The following is a 22,197-nucleotide window of genomic DNA, read 5'->3' on the forward strand; positions in this document are numbered from 1 at the left end:
TATTTTTGGGAATTTTTAAAAAATCCATGTAGTATAGGCCTCCTTCTCTATGGCCTTCCCCAATCCGCTTCTCTGACTGACGATCATGCACTCGACAATCACGAGAAGAGAAAGAAACGTTATATCCATGGTCACATAGTTGAGAAACAGACAAGAAATTGAGATTTAATTTGGGGATATATCTAATTTGTGGAACATGAAATCCTTTTGAATTTTGAGAAACCTTTTCAAAATTCTCTATTACTTCAATTTCTAGTGATGTTCCATCAGCAGTAAAAACATTTGATCATTTTGAGTTATGACATTCAGATAATATATCAATATTTGGAGTCATGTGGAAAGAAGCACCTGAATCAAGAAGCCATAGAGTTTTACCTGAATCGAAGGTACTCACGGAGGAGGTTGCAGCTCCCGTAGATGAAGATGCTCCTTTGAGTAGAGGTCCAAGTGCTTCCACCAATTGAGCGAGAGACATACTTTCAATGGAAGTTTCACTTGATTCTTGTGGTGATCCGACATATGTTGCTTTCTTCTTATAGGGCCTCTTTAATTTTGTACAGTGAGTTTTCACATGTTCATGTTTTGCTTTTTGACTTGGTCAAAAAGCAAAAGTCTAAAGGATGTCCAAAGTTATTTGCTTTTTGCTTTTTGCTTTTTGACTTGGTCAAAAAGCATAAGCTTACGCTAGTCCAAAAACCAAAAAAATAAAACTAACTAGTTGTCCTAATGTAACTAAACTAGAAAACAAATAAAAGATTACATATGATGGGGTATTTACATATGAGATTACAACTTTTAACACTCTCCACCCGATTTGGCATCGTTTTGAATCTGTTTGATCCCTGGATTAAGCGTGTTTCAAAGATCTTTTCTGAAAATTCTTATTTTTAACCATGTTTTGCAATTAATATCAATTTTCAAAGGTATTTTGGTCATTTTGCCCTCAATTCCGAATTTCTAACTTTATAGTTAGTTTAGTTTCATATTCTATTAAATCATGCATCCATATTTTAGTTTATTTAGAATTTTTATTTTATGAATGCATGGGAAAAAGGCTTATTACGGACAAATATCCCTCAATTTCTAGATATTGTTGGATAAATCCAGAAAAGCCTACATTTTTCTACTAACACGTTTGTTAATTTTATAGGAAAGTCCAAGAAGTTATTTTCTTTCTTTATCTTATTATTCAATTATTTAATGTAACTTGTAATCAAAAGCCAAAAATAGTGAAAATTTACTTTTCTGCATAGATTAGGGTTGCATTTGCATATAGTTTATTTTCTTAATATTAATTGCTATGGTTGATGATTCATATGCATTTTTCAATTCTACAATGGTCAACACGAATGGCACGTGCACCTTATTTTAAGAAGTTAATAAACTTAGTGGAGTTCGTATTTGTGGCCATAATCAGAATACGAACAAAACTCATATTTATCATCTTGTTTTAAGATACAAACATCCTACACTCTTAGGCTATCTTAGAAAATCATTGTATATTTTCAACATTTTTATTTCAAAACCCTCCTTTTAGGATTTAATGGGATATATTCAAAGCATATTCGTGGTCATAGTCATGGATATGTAGCGAATTTATTTCGTTCAAATTCTATAAGGCACAAAAAAACCCTTTTATGCAAAATAAATTTCTGAAACAAAGGGGGATTTCTCAATGATTTTTCTCAAATCTTTTTTCAAAAAGAGTTTTGATAAAATAGCATTCATGCACCACTTAGAATAAGGTTGCATCATTTAGACTAAGGCCACACACGCCCAGTCCTTCTTCAGAAAAATCGATTTTCTCAAAATATATCCTTTTCAAAAGTATTTTCCAACAATTCTAAGCATGCATCATGTTTTTAATCAATACTTTCCAAAAATCAGATTCTTTGTGCATTCTAGGACTTAGAATAATTTTCAGACAATTAAGTAAGGAAGGCACAGTATTCGATCCTTGGTTCGATTAACCCTGGTTATGACGCAAGGAACGGTTGAACCTCGTATCAACAGGCAAGTCCCATTCTCTCTTAATTTTCCCATATTTTCAAAACGGAGGCGAGTTTTTCTTAAATCTTTTCAAAAGGTCAATTTGAAAGCAAAAGTAAAATTTTGCATGACAACAGAACCCCTAGTAAAAAAACTGTAATATTTTAACTTTTTTATGTTTTCTACACTCATGATCATCTACATGTTTAGGTTAGTAGAAATCAGTGTTTGCATCATTTTATTCCAATGTTCATGTAAGATTTTGCAGGGGTTGAAAAAACAACAGCCAACATTTTTTACCAAATTTTCAACGCTTATAAAATCATATTTTTATGTTGAAAAAATACAACCCAAGAGTCAATTCCTACTGTTTTGACCATCTTGAACACATCCGTAGGGTTATATTTGGTTAAAAAACCTCCCGCTATGAGTTCCAACTAGGGGGTTTCTTATCGGGTACCAAATAGTTTCCCATTTGAAACACCTTCATACATAACATATCCTCAGACATAACTGATGCTGCATTTCTAACACATGCCATACAATATTTCTCCAAAATAATTGCATATGCAACAAACTATTTATCATGAGAAGATCAGTGCTTCATAATATTCCTCAGAAAACATTTACATCTCTGCATCACATTCACCATGCCTCAACACAAGGACATAAAATATCATAAGCTAAAAGAAAAAATGCAACTATTGCATTGCATATTCCAATGGATTCAATAATTTGATATAATATGAAAAGGACTTCATTACCGCATACGATTTGCGCCTCTTAAGAGCTTCTCGAGCCAGATCTTCATCACCTTTTGAAAGAGCAAGTTGAGCCCTTCGATACCTATGAATAATAAAAATCAAAATGGATAAGAAACAAGTAAACAAATATAAGAAACAATGACCGACGAGAAATACCCACCAATCATCCGAAGCCTGTTCTGCGGCTTTATATTTATTTTCCAACCTCTTCTGAGATGCTAAAACCTTCCAAAAAGGTAAAGCAAACATAAACACGATTGTGATAAGAAAACCACCATATGCAATAAGCGGAACATCAGTATAAAATTTTCACAAGAAAACAACTATTCTTGTCAAGGAAATAATTTACTTTTCTATTATTGGATAGACCAAAACTATTTGTTCCTATCACATAAATTGGCACTCATGAAGAAAACAGTAAGAACCTGTGCGGTAGCTTGGCGCATCTTTGTCAAATCATCATTCATTTCAAGCACTGCTTGGTCCAGTATCTTCTCTGGGTCTTCAAAAGAGCTTAAGAGTGCATTTGCATATGACTGCAATTAGAAGAGAGATTAAAGTGCATTTCTAGCACAAAATGATAAAAAATCAACTTTGAACAAATATGATTTCCTATCCTTGGACTCACCCTAATCACCCTTGCAAGCCGGTCAAATAAGTTCATCCTGGCACCAAGGGCACCTCTACCATGTCCAACAGCCCTGGATCTATTAGAATAACCTGTGCATATGCCTGATACTTGCAGAGCTTCAACTACAAAGAGTACACAAATCAGACTTTGTTTTAGAAAGCCAAGGAGTCAGATTACCATGTAAATACTCAAGACGTGGTGTTCATGCATCTTATCAACTATCACAACTTCAATGATTTTAAACATAACAAAATCTCACAGAAATGAACCACACAGATGATTCATGCCTGCTTTCAGCCACAAATAAAGCTGTCTTAAGTTTATCATTAACCAACATCACGAGAGTGAGCAGTAAATTTTGAGTTTTATACTGAAATGACACTCAAAGAAAAAACCTGCGCATTGTGAAAAAGTTAATGGCAGCACTCAACTAAAAATATAAATAGCTTATTTGCAAAGAGATATTACAGAAATGGCTCCACTACATAAACCACTTGGTATTTGCCAAAAGAACCGGCATTCAAACACAAAATATACTCCACAAATGACTTAGAAAAAAAGTAGTTTGTCATAGCAAAACGCGGAAAAGATATCGAATGAAGAAATGTCCCTGTGTTAAAGTTAAGTACGAAGAATCATTCTTTTTGTAGAAGCTCATTTGATTTATTTTGCAGTAATGACAATTCTAGCTAGAATATGATAGTGAACTGTTGAAGACAGTGGATCCATGTGCTATCTAGATTTTCTGAGCAGCAACTAAAGCATTAACCTAACATCTTAATTAGTTGCAGGCAAACTTGCCCATTCAACCCTTTGCTTTTCCATCAGTATGGACATACCAAGCAGTTGTCTCTGTCAGACCATAATGAAAATGCAATGTCTGTTTTTCTTCTAAACAAGTATGATATTGAGATATTTTTCCAAAGGGAGATTGATTTCTAACATCACTTGCAAATCTAGATTTTATAGTAGTCCCAGCAAAGTCCTCAGTTTTTTCCTTTTCTTTTTCCCCCTCCGAGGCCATTGGTAGCAAGACATAAGAACTTCCTATTCACAAAATAGCGTAAACAGTAAGACTGAGCTAAATGATAAACAAGGCTAAACCTACAAAAACTGCTAAAAACAGAAATTATATATATATGGATGTCTTTGGTACGCACATCCATACGGTATCAATGAGTCAAAACTCAACTTTCAACTCAATCTGGCACTGTAGATGTGATCTAAGTGTTTTATTTAGTGAGGATCAACCCTTGGATCAAGGGATTATGATGTATGGGCAGTTTTTTCTGGCAAATAAAAAATTCAACAGCAGTAATTTTTTGGGCTCAAAATATATATTTTTTGTCGATAAACCATGATCCAAGTACCAATCCCCAATAAATAAAATATGTAGATCACATCTACAGGTCAGATTGAGTCGAAACAACTCAGTGCCTATGAGTTTCAACTCATTGTAACAGTACGGACATGTGTACCAAAGACTTATCCTATATATATATTAACAATCGTTTGTAGGTACAAATGACTTAGCAACTTCCATTTTTTTTATACTTTGTATCTCTGATCCAAGTGACCCCATGGATGTGACCCACATGTTGTTTTTAGTGGAAACCGGTTCTTGAATCACCAGAATTTGACCTGTGTACAGGTTTTTCTGGCGATGCAAAAATCAACGGTTATAAATGCATTGATTTTTTTTACTAAAAAAACATGTTTTTTCATTGAAAAAACATGATCCAAGGATCGTTTCCCACTAAATCAAGCATGTTGAACACATCTACAAGGTTAGATTGAGTCAAAACAACTTGCATTGTGAGATTCCAACTAGATTGTACCTACAATCAACTATATTAAATATAAACCTTTATATATATAGTCACTAGAATATGAGAACTACCATGTGAATTGTTAAATATATATGTGCATGGTTACATATTTTATACATACATACATATATATGTGTGTGTGTGTGTATTCTTTTGTAATAAGTAATGCCTTCTAGGGGGCATATTTGTCATTTTACATGTGTAATAGGCCTTGCCCATTAGGAACAGATTGGTTATTTTCATTTGCTTTTACTTTTCTCTTTCTTGTCCTTTACCCTTTTCATAAGGGCATTTATGTCATTAGCCCATATAGCTGTTGGGGCCTCCCAACAGCTATATTTCTAGCAGTTGGGAGCTCCCCAACAGCTAATATGGGCTCTCATTTGCCCTCTCCCTCTTGTCTATTTAAAGGACTTCTAGTCCCCTTTATTATTATGCCTTTATTGAGCATTTTGGCATCTAATAAAATTGTATGCTTATACTTTGTGCGTGTAGCCCTTTAGTGGCTTGTGTGTGCTCTTGAGTAGTGGACTTGTGTATGTGTGCACATCCATTACCTATTTAATAAAATGGTATCAGAGCCAATAGGCTCTGGATTCTATTGGAGATCTATGCGATGATCAAGCTTCGTCTTGGGAAACATGCCAAAGCTTCCAACCTTCATCAACTCTCTCTCTCTCTCTTTTTTCATCTACTTGCTCATTATGGAGAAGCAATCTTTGTCCGTTATGCCTATCAAGTTGAATGGCTCCAATTATCGAACTTGGGCCTCCATAAAAAATCACATCCTATCCAAAGGCCTCATCAAGTACATCGAGGGAGATTGTCCGAAGCCTCAACTCTCATTCACAAAGATTGTGGATGGGAATGTGAAGTTCCTCAACGAAGACGAAAAGATCATTGCTAGTTTTGAGTTTGAAAGAGAGACATATGGAGTGGTGTATGGGCAATGCAAAGATTCTAGCATGGATTTTAAGTAGTGTTGACCCCTCTATTCTCGATAGTGTGGCCCAATTTAAAGTGGCCAAGGAAGCATGGGAATTCCGAAGAGACATGTATACTATAAAAGACATGTCTCATTGGTGGAATCTTCACAAAAAGATGTCATTAAAACAAGGTGACAAGATCATCTATGATTACTACAACGAGATGGCGCTATTATGGAGGGAACTTGTCGTCTTAGAGCCTAAGTGGAAAACCACCTGAGATTTATGCCTTAGACAAGAACAATTAAAAAGAGAACAATTTTTTATGTTTCTCAATGGTCTAAGACCCAAATTCGAAGGGGGTAAGGATGATGTTGCTCCACAAATCCAATATCCATTATCTTCATGAGACTCTTACGGAGTTAACTATGGAAGAGGGAAGACTAAGTGATGCAGCGCCTAGGAGTAGTTCCGGGTCTGAGAACCGGACCCAAGACCCGAACCTGGCCGAAGCCTTTAAAACCCCTCTAGGGTTGCGTGCGCAGGGGAGGAAATTTTTCAAAAAAGCACAGCCACAGTTTTCCTTTCTTCATTTCTTCAACAATTTTCTTTTCCTTTTTTTATTGTTCTCCTTTACAGTCTGACGCCTATTGCTGTCAGTTTTATTTTATTCTTCCTCCTTCCCAACGCACTGTCATTCTTTATTTTCTGTTAGTTAATAGTTGTTTTCCCCTTCAGTCTTTTGCTTTTCCTCTTTGTATTCTTCCTGTCATAGTTTAATTTTATTAGATTCTTTGCATCGTCGTTAGTTTGTTTAATCATCATTTCAATTCAGCCATTTGTTCAATCAAACTTACATTGAAATAAAGTTTACACTGTTGGGTCGGTGGTATTCAATTGGTCGTTGTTGTGTGTGGCACGACGTGAAGATAGACTCTCCATCCCTCACTCGAGTGTTGTACTGCCAATTCCTGTCCACTGCATCAGAGTGCTGCCAAAGGCAAGCCCTTAACAGGACGTCAAATATTTCTTTACCGACCCGGCGACTACAAGCGGTGCTCATCGAAAACACAACGCCACGGTTTCCTGACAGCATCAAAGCCCAGACAGAGTCGTGTCTCGTCAGCCATCACCAGAGGCGTGTAAACCGATCCTCCCACTGCATCAAAGGTGTTTTGGCAGTCGATCGACGAGCAGCAGCGTGGGTACCCGTTATCATGAAAATATCACACTCCTCGCTGCATCAAAATGGTATAAGAGCCCAGCCCCTCCTTCGTCAACGGCATGACGCAAGAAGCGAAGAATGGTCCTATGAGCGGAAAGGCACGAGAGGAGATCATGAAGCGGATGCTCAACAAGTTGACGAAGATGCAGGAAGATATGCTATCTCTAGAAAATGAGGTAGTCGGTCTGTCGAAGCGCATGGATGGGGTCGAAGCACGGATGGATGTGCTTGAATCCAAGGTGGATGCGCACGCAGTGCAATTGAACCAATTAGGCGCATGCGCGGTTAACCCTGTTGATACTACCGTCGTCGATCCGGCCTCTATGACGCTCCAGCACACGGTGCGACGAGAAGGCGTTGAGGAAACCTTACATAGGGATGCAGGTTGCGACAGTTCTACCCATCTGGTACCTTCCCTCCATCTCGAATCAGCAGCGACCCTGGGTCGCCCATGTCCAGGTAGCAATGGCAGTGAGCCCTTGCGACTGCTTCGCAGGCTGGGCCTGAGCTGCAGGACCACAGCGTTACGCTGGGTCCTGTCCCAGGCCTGGGCTCGTGGCCTCGCGCTGGGGAGCTCACGCCACAAGGTGGGTCAGGCCTGCAGGGTCCCGACGTGCAACGAGATGACATTGAGGCGGGCCTGCATAGGGATGTCGGTCGCGCGACCATCCAGCAGGTGGTGTCATATCCATCATGGTTTCTTGATGCATTCAATTATGTCATTTCAACAAATATAGACGTCTTAAATTTGCATATTGGTGGACCTGATTACTTAGACCTTCCATTGGTCGAAACGGGTTGGGAGTTGACTGCAAATAATATTATTATGGTTTCGACAATTGGGAATAACGGGCTTCTTTACGGAACATTGAACACTCCAACAATAATTGATCTTTTGAAGTCGTTTGGGTTTGCTTTTGGGAACAAGATCCTGAACGGGGATTTCTCTATGGACGGTGAGCAGAGCCACTATGCATTCGGGGCAGATACAGTGAAGTTTTCAGAAGGTGGTCCGGTTTTTGGTAAGCATGCTTGTATTGTTGGGATTCTAGCAAAACCCTAAAGACCGCGTGCTGGAGGGACAAAAATTCAGCTTGTGCTTCTGTGGGGTGCCATAACAAATGGTATAGACCAGAGTTACCAGAAGCGCCTAGGTAAAAGGGGAAGCGCGCTTCCCCGAAGCGCGAAACGTCGCGCTTCCCCGAAGCGCGAAACGTCGCGCTTTCGAAGCATGAGGGGAAGCATCCCCCTTTTTGGGAAGCGTGCTTCCCATTTATGGGAAGCGTGCTTCCCCCTCACTTCCCCCACGTTTCCCTCACGCTTCCCCCTTGCTTCCCCATTTTTTTCATTTTTTCGCTTCCCCCTCGCTTTCGGTTCGCTTCCTAGGTCGCTTCCGAGACGGTTCAGAATTTTCTTCTAAGTGGTCCCACGCTTCCCCGCTTCCTAAATTTTTGAAAGTGCCTCGCTTCCCGCTCACGCTTCCCGTATCGCTTTCCGCTCCCGCTTCTTCGACTGGTAACTCTGGTATAGACGGTCAATTTCAAAACCAATCTACAGGCTTTAATTTGGAATCGTCCAGGAATATCGATACATATTACCTATCGTCAATATGTCAGAGTTATATGCATACCGTGGTGATAACAAGTCGTCAGAGCCGACTTTTTTTCAACCAGAGGAGAATGATGCAAAGCAGGTTCAGGACATCCACGATCGAGCAGCGCCTAGGAGTAGTTCCGGGTCAGGGAACAGGACCCAAGATCCGAACCCGGCTGAAGCCTTTAAAACCCCTCTAGGGTTGCGTGTGTGTTATCATCGCAAAATTTTTACTTTTGCAAATCAAACTGACCTTTGAAAAAGTTTTTGAAAATAACTCGCCTCCGTTTTAAAATGCGGGAAAATTCCGTAGAATGGGACTCGCCTGTCGGTACGAGGTTCAACCGTTCCTGCCACCTTTAACAGGGGTAATTGAACCAAGGATCAATCTTATGCTCTACTCTATTCAACTTGTCTAAATCATATTCTAATTTCTAAATGCACAAAGAATTATGCATGTGCTATGAATTTTCAGAAAAATGCACATTTGAAAACATGATGTTTGCTTTGAATGATTGAAATATAAAATGTAAATCTTGGAAAATCGTGAATTGGGATTTGAAATGTACTTCTGAGAGAAATAAAATCGATTTTGAGGAATCCTTGACATTTGGTGAAAATCAATTCTGAAATACTTGGTTTCTCTGAATTCAAACTTTGAAATTGAAATTCTAACTTAGAAAATTTGAATTTGGAACTTAGGAAATACTTGAAATATTCTTTGAAATTCAATGCTTTTAGGAAAATCGATTTTTGCTATAAGACTTAGGAGATTTTGAGGAATTCAATTCCCTTTGACTTAGAATTTGAATTGGAATTGGCAAATGCATGAAATGAATGAATATGATTTTGAGGAATTGAGAAATACTTTTTATATTTTTGAGAAATGCAGTGCATTTTGAAGTTAGCCTAAGAGTGTAGGCTGAATGTGGCTAATGTGAAGATCATAAATCTAAGTATCATTCATATTCTGACTATGGCCATAAATATGAATTCCACAAAGTTTATAAACTTCATAAAAGCTAGTGCATGTGCTATTCGTGTAGACCATGGTGAATTTGTAAAAATATGCATGAATCATCATCCATCACACATTAAAATTATAAAAATAAACTATATGCAATGCAACCTAAGCTAAGCAGGAAATATAAATTCTTATTCCAAAGTTTAATTACAAATTACATCACTATTGAAATTTAAATATATGAAAAATAAAGTCTTCAATGTACCTGCAAAACTAGAAAACTTGGTTAATGAGTATATGTTGGCTTTTCTAGATTTATCCAACAATATCAGGAAATTGTTGGATTTTGCTAGATATAAGCCTCTTCCTTGATTCCCTTAAATAAAAATGATAAAGTATGAAATAAAATGGAATAAATATGAAAGAGAAAATATGGAATTTCGAAATTAGGGTAAAAATGACCAAAATACCCCTAATAACAAGACTATGGCCTTGAAGTTAGGGTTTTTAGAAAGATATTTTGATAAAATGCAAATTTTGAAATTTTAATGGAATAAACTCAAACCAAATATGCTATGACATGATTAAAAATATGAAATTAGGGCTAGGGATTTCGAAATTTAGGTCAAATGACCAAATTGCCCCCGATAGCAAGACTATGGCCTTGAAATCAGGGTTTTTAGAAATGGATTTTGGTCAAAACTTAGGTTTTATGCACTAAATGAAATCAAATGAGCACAAAATTAAACCTAAAGCATCCTAATATGATTATGAACATGATTAAACCCTAAGAATATATGCTTATGCACGAAAATCTAATAACATCACAAATTTTGTGATTTTTGCAGTGTTTTTGGATCTTTCAGGAACCCGGTTTTGCAATTTGCTTAATTCAGCCATCAAATGGATTTCAAAATCCATAAAAATTGGTACCTGCACTTGTTATAACCATAATGTCGAATTGTAATTATAAAAATAATTTTTTGACATTAAATTAATCCGAAAATTGCATTAAACCCTAAAAATATGCTATTTTTGACCTAATTCACCAACCAATTTCAGTCCAAGACCTGAACGAGGGGTCAAATCTCCATGGAAATTTATGAAATTTTACAGAGACTAACTAGAAAGAAAAACAAAGATTTCCCAATTTACAGATCGTAAAAATCATCTCCGGTTAGAGAGAAACCCTTCCGGCAATCTGAGCTAAAATATATCACTTTTAACAGGGATTAAAACAGCTATTCCAGATTGAAAATACAGACATAAATAGCAATTCTAAACAAAAGTCTCTGAAATTTTAATGGTGAACAGTAGATAGAAAAATAACAATACTCACTTTTTACAGATCTAAAATCGGATCTGTGGTTTGGGATTTATGACTAACACAAGTCTGATTAGGGTTTTGGTAAAACCCTAACGAGTTTTAAAATTAAAAACAGATTCTCTAAAAAGGGAAAAATACTAAACAGTGATCAAAAAATCTGAAAATTTCACAGCAGACAGATCTACTCAATGTGAATCCATATCACTTTACAGATCTAAAATCGGATATAAGATGAGAGAAATATCATAACAGCAAGTTACCTTCTTGATTTTAACCACGATTTTAAAGCTTTAAAAACCCGATTTGATGTCTGATTTTTTTGACAGGGTTCCCGAGATCCAAAACCTCTGATTTTTCTACAGTAACTCAATAACTCATGCATGCACCACATATAAAAAAATCAGAAATAAACAATGAGTGCTTCCATCCGAAATAACATCATCTTTACTGTTCTAAACCTATAACACACAGAAATTTAAGAAACTTGAAAAACCATGCATTAACTAATGTAAATAAATAAAATAAACCATAAAACAATAAATAAAACTTATTTTTATGCTATAGAACGTAAAACAAACATGAATAAACCATGAAAATAAATTAAAAACAGGGAATCAATGGCTGGAATTTGATATCACCTTTAAAACATAGATTTAACCCATTAAAAAGGGTAAATCATATATTTTATTGGTTAATAATGCAAAGAATCATGTTAAAATCAATTCTAATGGATTAAAATCTCTGTAAATCATCCAAAACAGGGTTAGATCACCTTCTTGGAGTGTTCTTGCTGATTCTTGATGGTTCTTGAGGTTGAATCCATGGTTTAATCCATGAAGGGGATGACACCAATGGCTAAAATTGATTTAAAACATGAAAAAGTATTAAATAAAACTAAAAAATATTAAAAATATTACCTTGGTGCTTGCAGCTGCAATGGAGGAAGGTGGAGGTGCTGGAGAGGAGAGAGAGACCACGAAAATTTGAGAGAAAAGAGCCCTCCTTTTGGCCCCCCTTAGGTCCATTTTTATAGTTTTTCAAAAAGTCACTTAATTAGGGTTAATTAAGAGGTTTTTCATTTTTTAGGACTCTTTCTAATAAATCCACTAAAGGCAACGATTTTTTGTGGTTTTCTAACCTAGGTGGGACTCTAATTAATCCCTAATTAGCCCCTAACTAAACCTAGAAAACCCCCAAATGTGATGCCACTTGGCATCTTTCACATTTGGGTTTTTAAAACACCTTTAAAAACATTTAAAACACTAGTTTTAAAAACTAATTTTCAAAATGAGTTTTCAAAATGGTTTTGACTCTTCTAAACCTCTAACACTAACCAAGACATCAACTAACCCTAGTCTAGCCCTGACTTACTCGAATATGGCGCCACCCCGAGTGGGCCCTACTTGAGTTTTTCAAAAAAACGATTTTAAAACTTGAAATTGAAGGAGTTTTCAAAAGGATTTTCAAAAGTAATCTTAAAATTAGAATTTTTGAAATGGCATAGGGTTCTAACTGAATTAGAATTCATCTGGATATGGTGCCAACTGAGTGGGCCCACATCGAGTTTTGGAAATTTTGAAATAAACACTGAAAATGGCTTTGAAAAGGGGTTAAAATTGACATTTGAAATTCAAGATCTTTGAAAATAGGGTCTCAAGCGAACTGGAACTCCGGGTTAGAGTCTTGAACCCTTAGGACTCTGAGTTTTTAGATTTTAAAAGCTAAATGAAAGAATTTTCAAAAGATTTTATCAAGAAATGATGAAATAAGTCAGAAAACACAGTCAGGGTTAGACTCCTAACTCGACCGAACTCTAAAATAGAGTCCTGAACTAACTGGACTCTGTGAAATGACCTAGATTTCGAAAACAAACGAAAAAGATTGAGAATGGAAGTAAAACAGACTTAAAAACCAGACTTCTGACCGGATTAGGACTCTGAGACAAGAGTCCTGATCGGACTGAAACTTTCAAAAATTTGAGAAATTTGATGAATAGAGGCATTCAGAAGCGACACCATCTAAATGGGTCTCATCTGTGAATTGAAATCGATTAAAGTTTGAATTTGAAAGGAATCCAGATTGTTTTCAGAGAAAATATTTCGAAATATAAAGTCCTGGGGTTGGAAAATGACAAAGTATTAAATAAAAACCCAGGTTTTGAAATTGATTTTGAAATAAAGCTTTAAAATTCAAATCTGGATTGAATGTTTTGAAATAGGAGTGCTGGATCTCAAGAATGAGATGCAATGCTATGCAATGCGATGAAATGATATGCCGAATACATGCAATGACATGCAATGATCTGTAATGACTTATGAAATGGACAAACACTGGATGAGGGTGAAAATTTGGGGTGTTTACAGTGTGCAGGGGAGACAATTTTTCAAAAAAGCACAGTCGTAGTTTTCCTTTCTTCATTTCTTCAGCAGTTTTCTTTTCCTTTTTTTATTGTTCTTCTTTACCGTCTGACGCCTATTGCTGTCAGTTTTATTTTATTCTTCCTCCTTCCCAACGCACTGTCATTCTTTATTTTTTGTTAGTTAATAGTTGTTTTCCCCTGCAGTCTTTTGTTTTTCCTCTTTGTCTTCTTCCTGTCATAGCTTAATTTTATTAGATTCTTTGCATTGTCGTTAGTTTGTTTAATCATCATTTCAATTCAGCCATTTATTCAATCAAACTTACATTGAAATAAAGTTTACACTGTTGGGTCGGTGGTATTCAATTGGTCGTTGTTGTGCGTGGCACGACGTGAAGATAGTGACTCTCCATCCCTCACTCGAGTGTTGTACTGCCAATTCCTGTCCACTGCATCAGAGTGCTGCCAAAGGCAGCCCTTAACGGGATGTCAAATATTTCTTCACCGACCCAGCGACTACAAGCGGTGCTCATCGAAAACACAACGCCACGGTTTCCTGACCGCGTCAAAGCCCAAACAAAGTCGTGTCTCGTCAGCCATCACCAGAGGGCGTGTAAACCGATCCTCCCACTGCATCAAAGGTGTTTTGGCAGCCGATCGACGAGCAGCAGCGTGGGTACCCGTTATCATGAAAATATCACACTCCTCGCTGCATCACTAAGAAGGAAAAAAACGAAAAAATTAGTGACACAATTCTATGGAAGAGGGAAGACTCTTATGGGTTTGCCGCTTCCAAACCAAAGGCAACCACTAAAACATATAGGCCCCCTCACTTTAGAAAGCAAAACCATGGAGGAGGTAGAAAATCATTTGCCATTTTTGTAACAAGCTGAGACACATAAAGTCGACTCGCCCCAAATTGAAGAAAGTTGCTTTCGTTGGAGACTACTCCAAAGTAAGTATTGATGCCGACAAAAGAAGAGAGCTTAACGATCATTTTATTGCATAACTGGCCACAACTTCACAACAATATTTGAAGACTTCTACTTCTACATTGGGTGTCGCGGTTTCATCTTCGTCTCCTCCAGGTATGACACCATGGATACTTGACTTGGGAGCATCTTTTCACATGACACCCAATGCATCTTTATTATCTGATTGTCGCACTAACGAAAATCTTTCTAGTGTTTTTACCATCAATGGCACTTCTCTTGAAATTACTAGTATCGAGGATTTAAAAAATAATTTCAAAAACTCTTTTGTTCCAAAAGTAGGAGTGATGCAGCACATCAGGACCAATCCAGATGTATGCGAGGAACAAGACCCAATCCAGATTGCCATACCTTCGACCCACAAGCCAAAAATACCCATTTTGGGTCCAAACGAGGTCTAAGGATAATTTTATCATTTCACATGAATTAATTTTCTGAGATTTTTGTTCTATCCATCTCAAAAAATACATATTGATATGCAGTTCCAATTTTGTGATTTTTGGATAAACTCAAAAACATTTATATATTTTGTTTTGTTTTTTTTGTTTTTTTTTTATAGGTGTCGGATTCTACGGATCCAGATAGTTTTGGTATCCGTTAGGCTTAACTTTGGGTACTAGAGGGTGTATGGAGAATATGAGTAGTTTTTATTTTTTGATCTAGCATTGGATCTGGACCTTGGGTCTATTCTTTTGTTAAAGATCCAATTTTCAAGTTTGGATCTTGAGAGGGATCCAAAATTCAAACTTCGGATCTACATTGGCCACCTTGAGATAATGCATTTATTGGGCCAATGTGAATCTGGATCCATTGTGTTGTAAGGTTCATTACATGTGGCCTTGTTTCATTGGATGTGAGGTTAGGTGACCTCTTATGTGGCCAATCCCTCTTTAGCCACCTCACCATTCATCCATTGGCCCCTCTTGATGTGCCGCCCAGTTGCCCTCTCTTCTTTTGGAGGATGATTTTTTATTGGGCAGTTGAGTGGTGCAATGAGAGTGCATATTTGGAATTGAGGCTTCTCATTGGCCTCAAGAGTGGCTGCCTCCCACACGGCCAATGAGAGATCATGCTAGTTTTGACTTCTGGAAAAAATACAGAAGGCTTTCTTTGGACCTTTTTCTAAAAAAAATTCTGGACCTAGAAAAGTTGTTGGAACCTCCAACACGGAGAAAACGTGAAGGCCGCACCTTGAGGGTGAGTCGATGGTGCGTGGACCTTGTGGTGAGTTGTTGAACATGAAAGCTTGAGGAAGCTTCTTGGGTGACTGTTGTGGGTTTGTGAACTCGTGAGGAGTTCAACCCTTGAAAGGACTGTTCGTGTGGTGTTCGAAGAGCCTTTGGGCGTGAAGACAAGTTGGGTGCGTGAATCCTTGTGGAGACTAGCGTTGGGTTGACGCTTTGTTGGTTACTGCCTTTTCCATTGTGGAAGAAAGGAGTGCGTTGAGAAGAATCGTGGTGCTTGAATCGGCCAACACTCATCGTTGTCGATTTGGCTAAAAAACTTGTTTGTTTTGTTGAACTTGTGCTATGAAGGTGGTTTAGTCATGGATTTAATATTTCATTGAGATAGTTCTTGTTTGAGTTCTTATTTGTGTTTGTAATATCTGAAATTTGATTGCATGTTTTGAAAGAATTTGGTTTTATGTAAGTTATTGAATGTTAGATGATTTCCTTATTCATATTGTGAGTGAATCTTGTCTAACCGGAGTTGGGTATTTGGTGGATGGGATTGTGAATATTGGAAAAATTATCTTTAGAAGTATTTTTTATTACAGGTTCAACTTTAATCACCCAAAAGAATTAAAATTCGAAAATATATTCTTGTGTGGTGTGTTTCTGCATTCAGTCCCGTCTAACCCATAATTGGATTGTATCTTTCTAGATATAAGTCGGATTTGGGCATGCTTAGATTCATCAAAAGCTAACGAAATTTCCAACAACTTTCGCGTTTTGGCCATTGGCAGATTATGTTCTTCCAATCCCTGAAAACAGACCCAAATAGAGAACATGTCATTCACAAGACTGTGCTTCAGTTTATTGGTCTATCTCAATGTTTTTGTAATATCTCGACACCCCGGTGTTAGATTTTTGTGTTCTTGGATTCGTCGAAAAGCTGACAAATTTCTCTATGATCTTCGTGTTCAGGCCATTTGCAGATTCTGTCCATACAGTCTCTAAAAATGGGTGTGAACAGTGAACACTATCTGTCACGAGATTGTGTTCGTGTGTACCAGTCTGTCCCGGTGTTTAGGCGATATCTCTGCATCCCGGTGTCGGTTTTCAGTGTTCTTGGAGTTGTTGGAAAGGATCAAAAATACCTTTGACTTTCTTGTTTTGTTTGTCGGCAGATTCTGTCAATACAGTCTGAAAACGGACGTGAACAGAGTGTTTGTTCGGTGTGTGACTCTGCTTCGAGTGTGCCAGTCTACCCTGTTCATTGGATCATATCTTTGTGCCCCGATATCAGAAAACTCTAATCCTTGGTGCGTTGAAAAGATAATTATATCGACTACATTTTCTCAGTTTATCATTTTTTCAAAATTTGTGATCTATTGGGACAAATTTCAGTATTATCAGACACTACCCTATTTCTAAATTTTCACTCAAGTGCTTCTACAATAGAACTAGTAGGGTCGATGTCTTGGCTGCAAACCAACTAAATTTAAATTTGTTTTCTATTTCCCAAATATCTAATCATGGGTATGAAATCACGTTCTCATCTAAAGGTTGTTTGTTGTAAGAACGTCAGTCAAGGAAGCTGATTGGGGAAGGCCATAGAAGAGGAGATTTATACTACATGGATTTTTTATGTATACCAAGAAAGTCTTTTTGTAACTATGCCCAAGGAAAAAATATTGAAACTTGGCATGGAAGACTAAGTCATCCAAGTGTATTTAAACTTTTTGTTTTTCCGTTTTTGAAAAAAAATTGTAATGAGAAAGATTTTGTGTGTAAAGATTGCATACTTGAAAAAATAAAAACATTCCTCATTTTTCTTCTAAAACTCATGAGACTAAAAGACCTTTTGAATTGGTGCACTCAGATTTATGGGGACCCACTCAAATCATGTCTAAAGGAGGATTTTCCTATTACGTTATTTTTGTAAATGATTATACTAGATATACTTGGATTTATTTTCTTAGGCAAAAAATCCAAAACTCTTTCTTTCCTTAGGGAATTTCATAACTTATTTAAAAATCAATTTCAAACCAACATTCATACTTTTCGTTCAGATTCGGGAGGTGAATTTTTATCAAATGAGTTCAAATGTTATTTAAAAGAAAATGGAATTTCACATCAAAAAACTTTCCAAGAACCCCTCAACAAAATGGGTTTGTCGAAAGAAAACATAGGCACATCATAGAAACCATTAGAACCTTACTCATTTCTAAAGATGTTCCTAAAAATTTTTGGGCCGAAGTTGGTCTCACCGCGGTCTATTTAATAAATAAAATGTCATTTTCCGCTTTGAAAAACATCTCCCACTTAGAGAAACTCCTTGAAATTGAACCGGATTTTAAATGACTAAGGGTTTTTGGTTGCAAATGTTTTGTGATTTGTGAAGAAAAGATAAGTTGTCTCCAAAGGCCATTGAATGTGTATTTCTTGGTTATGGGAAACAACAAAAAGGTTATATATGTTTTGATTTGAAAAATGAGAAACTATATATTTCGAGAAGTGTGACTTTCCCTGAAAATGAGAATGGTTTTGAGAAAGAAATAATTAAGAAAGATAATGATCATTCTTTCCTATTTGATTCATCGCCTAAGGAAGTAAATGAATCATCAAGCAATGATGAAGTATGTGAGAATGATATTGATTGCATCATTAATGAACCTAGTACTAATAACGATGATCATAATGATATTTTTGTTTCTCCGAACATTGTTGGTAATGATAATGATGTTAACAAAACCAACGATGTTCGAAAGACTAAATATTTCTCAAGTTTTGGCTCTATGGAGGACATCTAATTTAATTTTTATAGCCTCTACTCAGTGAGGATATTCCTTGGCCTCTTTGTATGTAGATGGTTCATAGAAGGCATGTATAGCTAATAGACATGCTCTATACGTAGGAGAGAATGACTCATAGGATACAAATCTACTAGGGGCTTTGGATATACAATCGGACCTCCTAAGGCATGTCTCATTTATGGATTAAGTTTGCATATACTTATCAAGTGCACATGGGTGTTCTTCATTGTTTCGCCGAGATAGGTATCGAAGTTGCATATTCCCCTCGTGGATATGTTATCTCGAATGAAATTGGCATCTGAGATTGTTGCTAGGTCAAGATTGTCAGATGAAAAGATTAGAGACATGCATAAAGTAATTAATGTTAAATTAAGAGCTAATGATGGGATGACTTTAGATGATCCAACGTCCTATAGACAACTGATTGGATCTCTTACTTGTTTATTACTCGACCTGACATAGCACATGCAGTACACAACCCCAATCCATTTCAGCATGCACCCACTTCATATGAGTGCAATCATGTGAATCGTCTGATACATCAAGGGCACTTTAACTAAAGGATTATTCTTCTCCTCTTCTTCTAGTCTAAATTTGATTGCTTATACTGATTCAGATTGGTGAGGCAATCCTAATGATCGTATTTCTATGATAAATTATTGTATTTTTTTTTGCGACTCTTATTTCTTGAAGGTGTAAAAAGCAACAAAAGGTGTCACAAATTTCAACGAAGTTGAGTATCGTGCAATGGCAACTACTAGCTCATAAATTGTTTGGTGAAGGAGTCTTTTGAAGGATATGGGTGTAATCATCTTTACTTCATCGAAGATGTGTTGCAACAACAAGAGCATCATCTACATCGCCAGCAATCATACCTTCTATGAGCGCACAAAGCACATTGATATGGATTGTCACTACGTTCGCGAAGAGTTTCTCAAAGGCACTATTAAGCTTCCCTATGTAACATCTGAATATCAATTCACGAACTTCTTCACCAAAGCATTGTTGGCACCTCGCTTTTCTTTTCTCCTTGGCAAATTTTCGGTGATCTCATTGTCAGTTTGAGGGGGTTGTTTATATATATATATATATATATATATATATATGGTTACACATTTTATACATATATATACATGTGTGTCTGTGTTTATTCTTTTGTAATAAGTAATACCTTTTAGGGGCATATTTGTCATTGTACATGTGTAATAGGCCTTGCCCATTAGGGGCAGATTGGTTATTTTCATTTTCTTTTACTTTTCTCTTTTTTGTCATTTACCCTTTTTATAAGGCATTTATATCATTAGCCCATATAGCTGTTGGGGCCTCCCAACAGCTATATTTCTAACTGTTGGGAGCTCCCCAACAGCTACTATGGGCTCTCATTTTCCCTCTCCCTCTTGTCTATTTAAGGGACTTCTAGTCCCCTTTATTGTTATGCTTCTATTAAGCATTTTGACATCTAATAAAATTATATTTTTATACTTTGTGAGTGTAGCCCTTTAGTGGCTTGTGTGTGCTCTTGAGTGTTGTTCTCTAGCCCTTGGTGGTTTTTGTGTATGTCCCTTAGCGGACTTGTGTACGTGTGCACATCTATGCTCTATTTCATTATATGAACAACAAGTTCAAACCTAACCATATGGATGTGATCTACATGCTTGGTTTTACAAGGACCGGATCTTGAATCATCTAATTATGATGCATAAACAAGAATTTTAGGGCTTTAAAATGAACGGCTCATAATCTTCATAAATATTCAAGCATCCAAAAGAATTTGTATTTTTCATCGAAAATACATGATCCAACAGATGATTCCTAGCAAATTCACCATGCCAAACACATTCACATGGTTGGATGTGTAAAAAAAGTGTTGGAAATGCCCAGTTCTCTCTCTCTCTCTCTCTCTCTCTCTCTCTCTCTCTCTCTCTCTCTCTCTCTCTCTCTCTCTCTCTCTCTCTCTCTCTCTCTCTCTATATATATATATATATATATATATATATATATATATATATATATATATATATATATATATATCGTTGAAAAACAAAACGTTGCCCTCTAAAAGCCTTCTCTTTTTGTTCCCAACTCCCAGACACACACAACGTAAAACAATGTGAACGAGCTAAAAAAGCAAATGTACCAAAAATACCAAGATGCGTTCTAATAATGTATGCAATTCTAGCAAATTTGCCAATACCGAGCAAAGCATAAAGACAAAATAACACCCCGAAAAATGGTAAAATCAGCAGAACATAATTACTTAAACATCACAAAATCCTGTAATAAATTTGGAGAAAAGGGCATTTCTGTTTTTTCCGTTTCCGCGGCCTTCCAACATTGCTACCAAATATCATTCATATTCCCAAATTTACATAGCAATAAGATTTCCCAACTAATCAACAGAGAGAGAGATCAATTGAATTGGAGGCATACCTCCACCATTGAAGAAGGAAGTCTTTTTGTAGAGAACAAGCGATCTCTTCGACAGGACCAACGCTTTGTTTGTGGTTGGCTGCAGCAGCTTCACCGAGGAAGCACGGAACGATGATGAGGACGACGATGGTGGTGACGGTGATGATGATGGCGTCGATGCTCTCAAACTCAGCCCTCTTACGTTAACCAACGATGAGGAGCCCATCGTGGATAAAACACAAATCTAGGGACTTCAAGCGAGTATTGAAGACCAAAAAGAAGGAAAGTTTTCTTCCTTTCGTAAGATTTCCCTCGAAACGAGAAAAGGCAAAATATGAATTTTTCTATATTTTCCGCTCGCCTTTTTTGTGCTTGTGGGTGGGAGGAGTGGGGAGGATTGTGGTGTGTCGTGTTTTGAAGTTGGGGAATTTTGGAGGTGTGCGATGTGTTGCTACCTTTTTCTTTTCATTTTCATTTTTATTTTTATTTTTCAGTTTTTTGATAGGTTGGACACTTGGACATGCCCGCATTTGCTATCAAAGATTGCCAAACAATCTCCGTGTCGTCCATGCTAGGGGTGGCAATTTCTGACACGACCCGCCAACCCTACCCGCCAACCCGCCTCTTAGGCGGGTTCGGGTTGGGCTTAAGCCAACCTGTTTAATAAACGGGTCGACCCGTGTAACCCGTTTATTAAACAGGTCAGGTTCGGGTTGGGGGTATGCCAACCCGGCTGACCCGTTTAATAAACGGGTTAGGCGGGTGGGTCGACCCGCCAACCCGCCAACCCGACCCGCCAACCCGTTTGCCCAACCCGTCAACCTGCCAACCCGACCCGGCAACCCGACCCGCCAACCTGCCAACCCGATCCGTCAACCCGCCAACCTGACCCGCCAACCTGAAAACCCGTTTACCCGACCCAACCCATTTATTAAATGGGTTGGCGGGTCGTGTCGGGTTACCCGTTTATTAAACGGGTCGGGTTCGTGTTTGCCACAGCCGACCCGTTTAATAAACGGGTCGGGTTCGGGTTGAGGTATGCTGACACGCCAACCCGCCAACCCGACCCGATTGCCACCCCTAGTCCATGCTGCAAATGCATCGGATACGGGATGGATTGTGTCAGATCCGGATCTGAACCTGAAATGCAAATAGTTGATTAAAATTTGAATCCAAACTCGGTATATACACCACAAGGAACAAAGTCAATAGC

General features: G+C 37.4%; 1 protein-coding gene across 1 annotated transcript in view; it reads right to left on the reverse strand.

Annotated features, from left to right (window-relative positions):
- The window catches only part of LOC149829870 (membrane-associated protein VIPP1, chloroplastic-like), a 47,167-nt gene extending 25,790 nt beyond the window's left edge, over positions 1 to 21,377 (reverse strand). The window contains exons 1-5 of the mRNA XM_090016127.1: positions 21,006 to 21,377; positions 3,382 to 3,506; positions 3,179 to 3,289; positions 2,914 to 2,978; positions 2,754 to 2,835 (exon numbers count right to left, since the gene is read on the reverse strand). Coding sequence (XP_089872253.1) covers positions 2,754 to 2,835; positions 2,914 to 2,978; positions 3,179 to 3,289; positions 3,382 to 3,506; positions 21,006 to 21,210 — 588 coding nt within the window. The 5' untranslated portion in view covers positions 21,211 to 21,377. The remainder of the gene's footprint in view (positions 1 to 2,753; positions 2,836 to 2,913; positions 2,979 to 3,178; positions 3,290 to 3,381; positions 3,507 to 21,005) is intronic.
- Positions 21,378 to 22,197: the final 820 nt, after the last annotated feature.

Source organism: Nuphar pumila, chromosome 8, assembly GCF_984573655.1.
Source record: "Nuphar pumila chromosome 8, dmNupPumi1.hap1.1, whole genome shotgun sequence".
In the NCBI taxonomy this organism is placed as follows: Eukaryota; Viridiplantae; Streptophyta; class Magnoliopsida; order Nymphaeales; family Nymphaeaceae; genus Nuphar; species Nuphar pumila.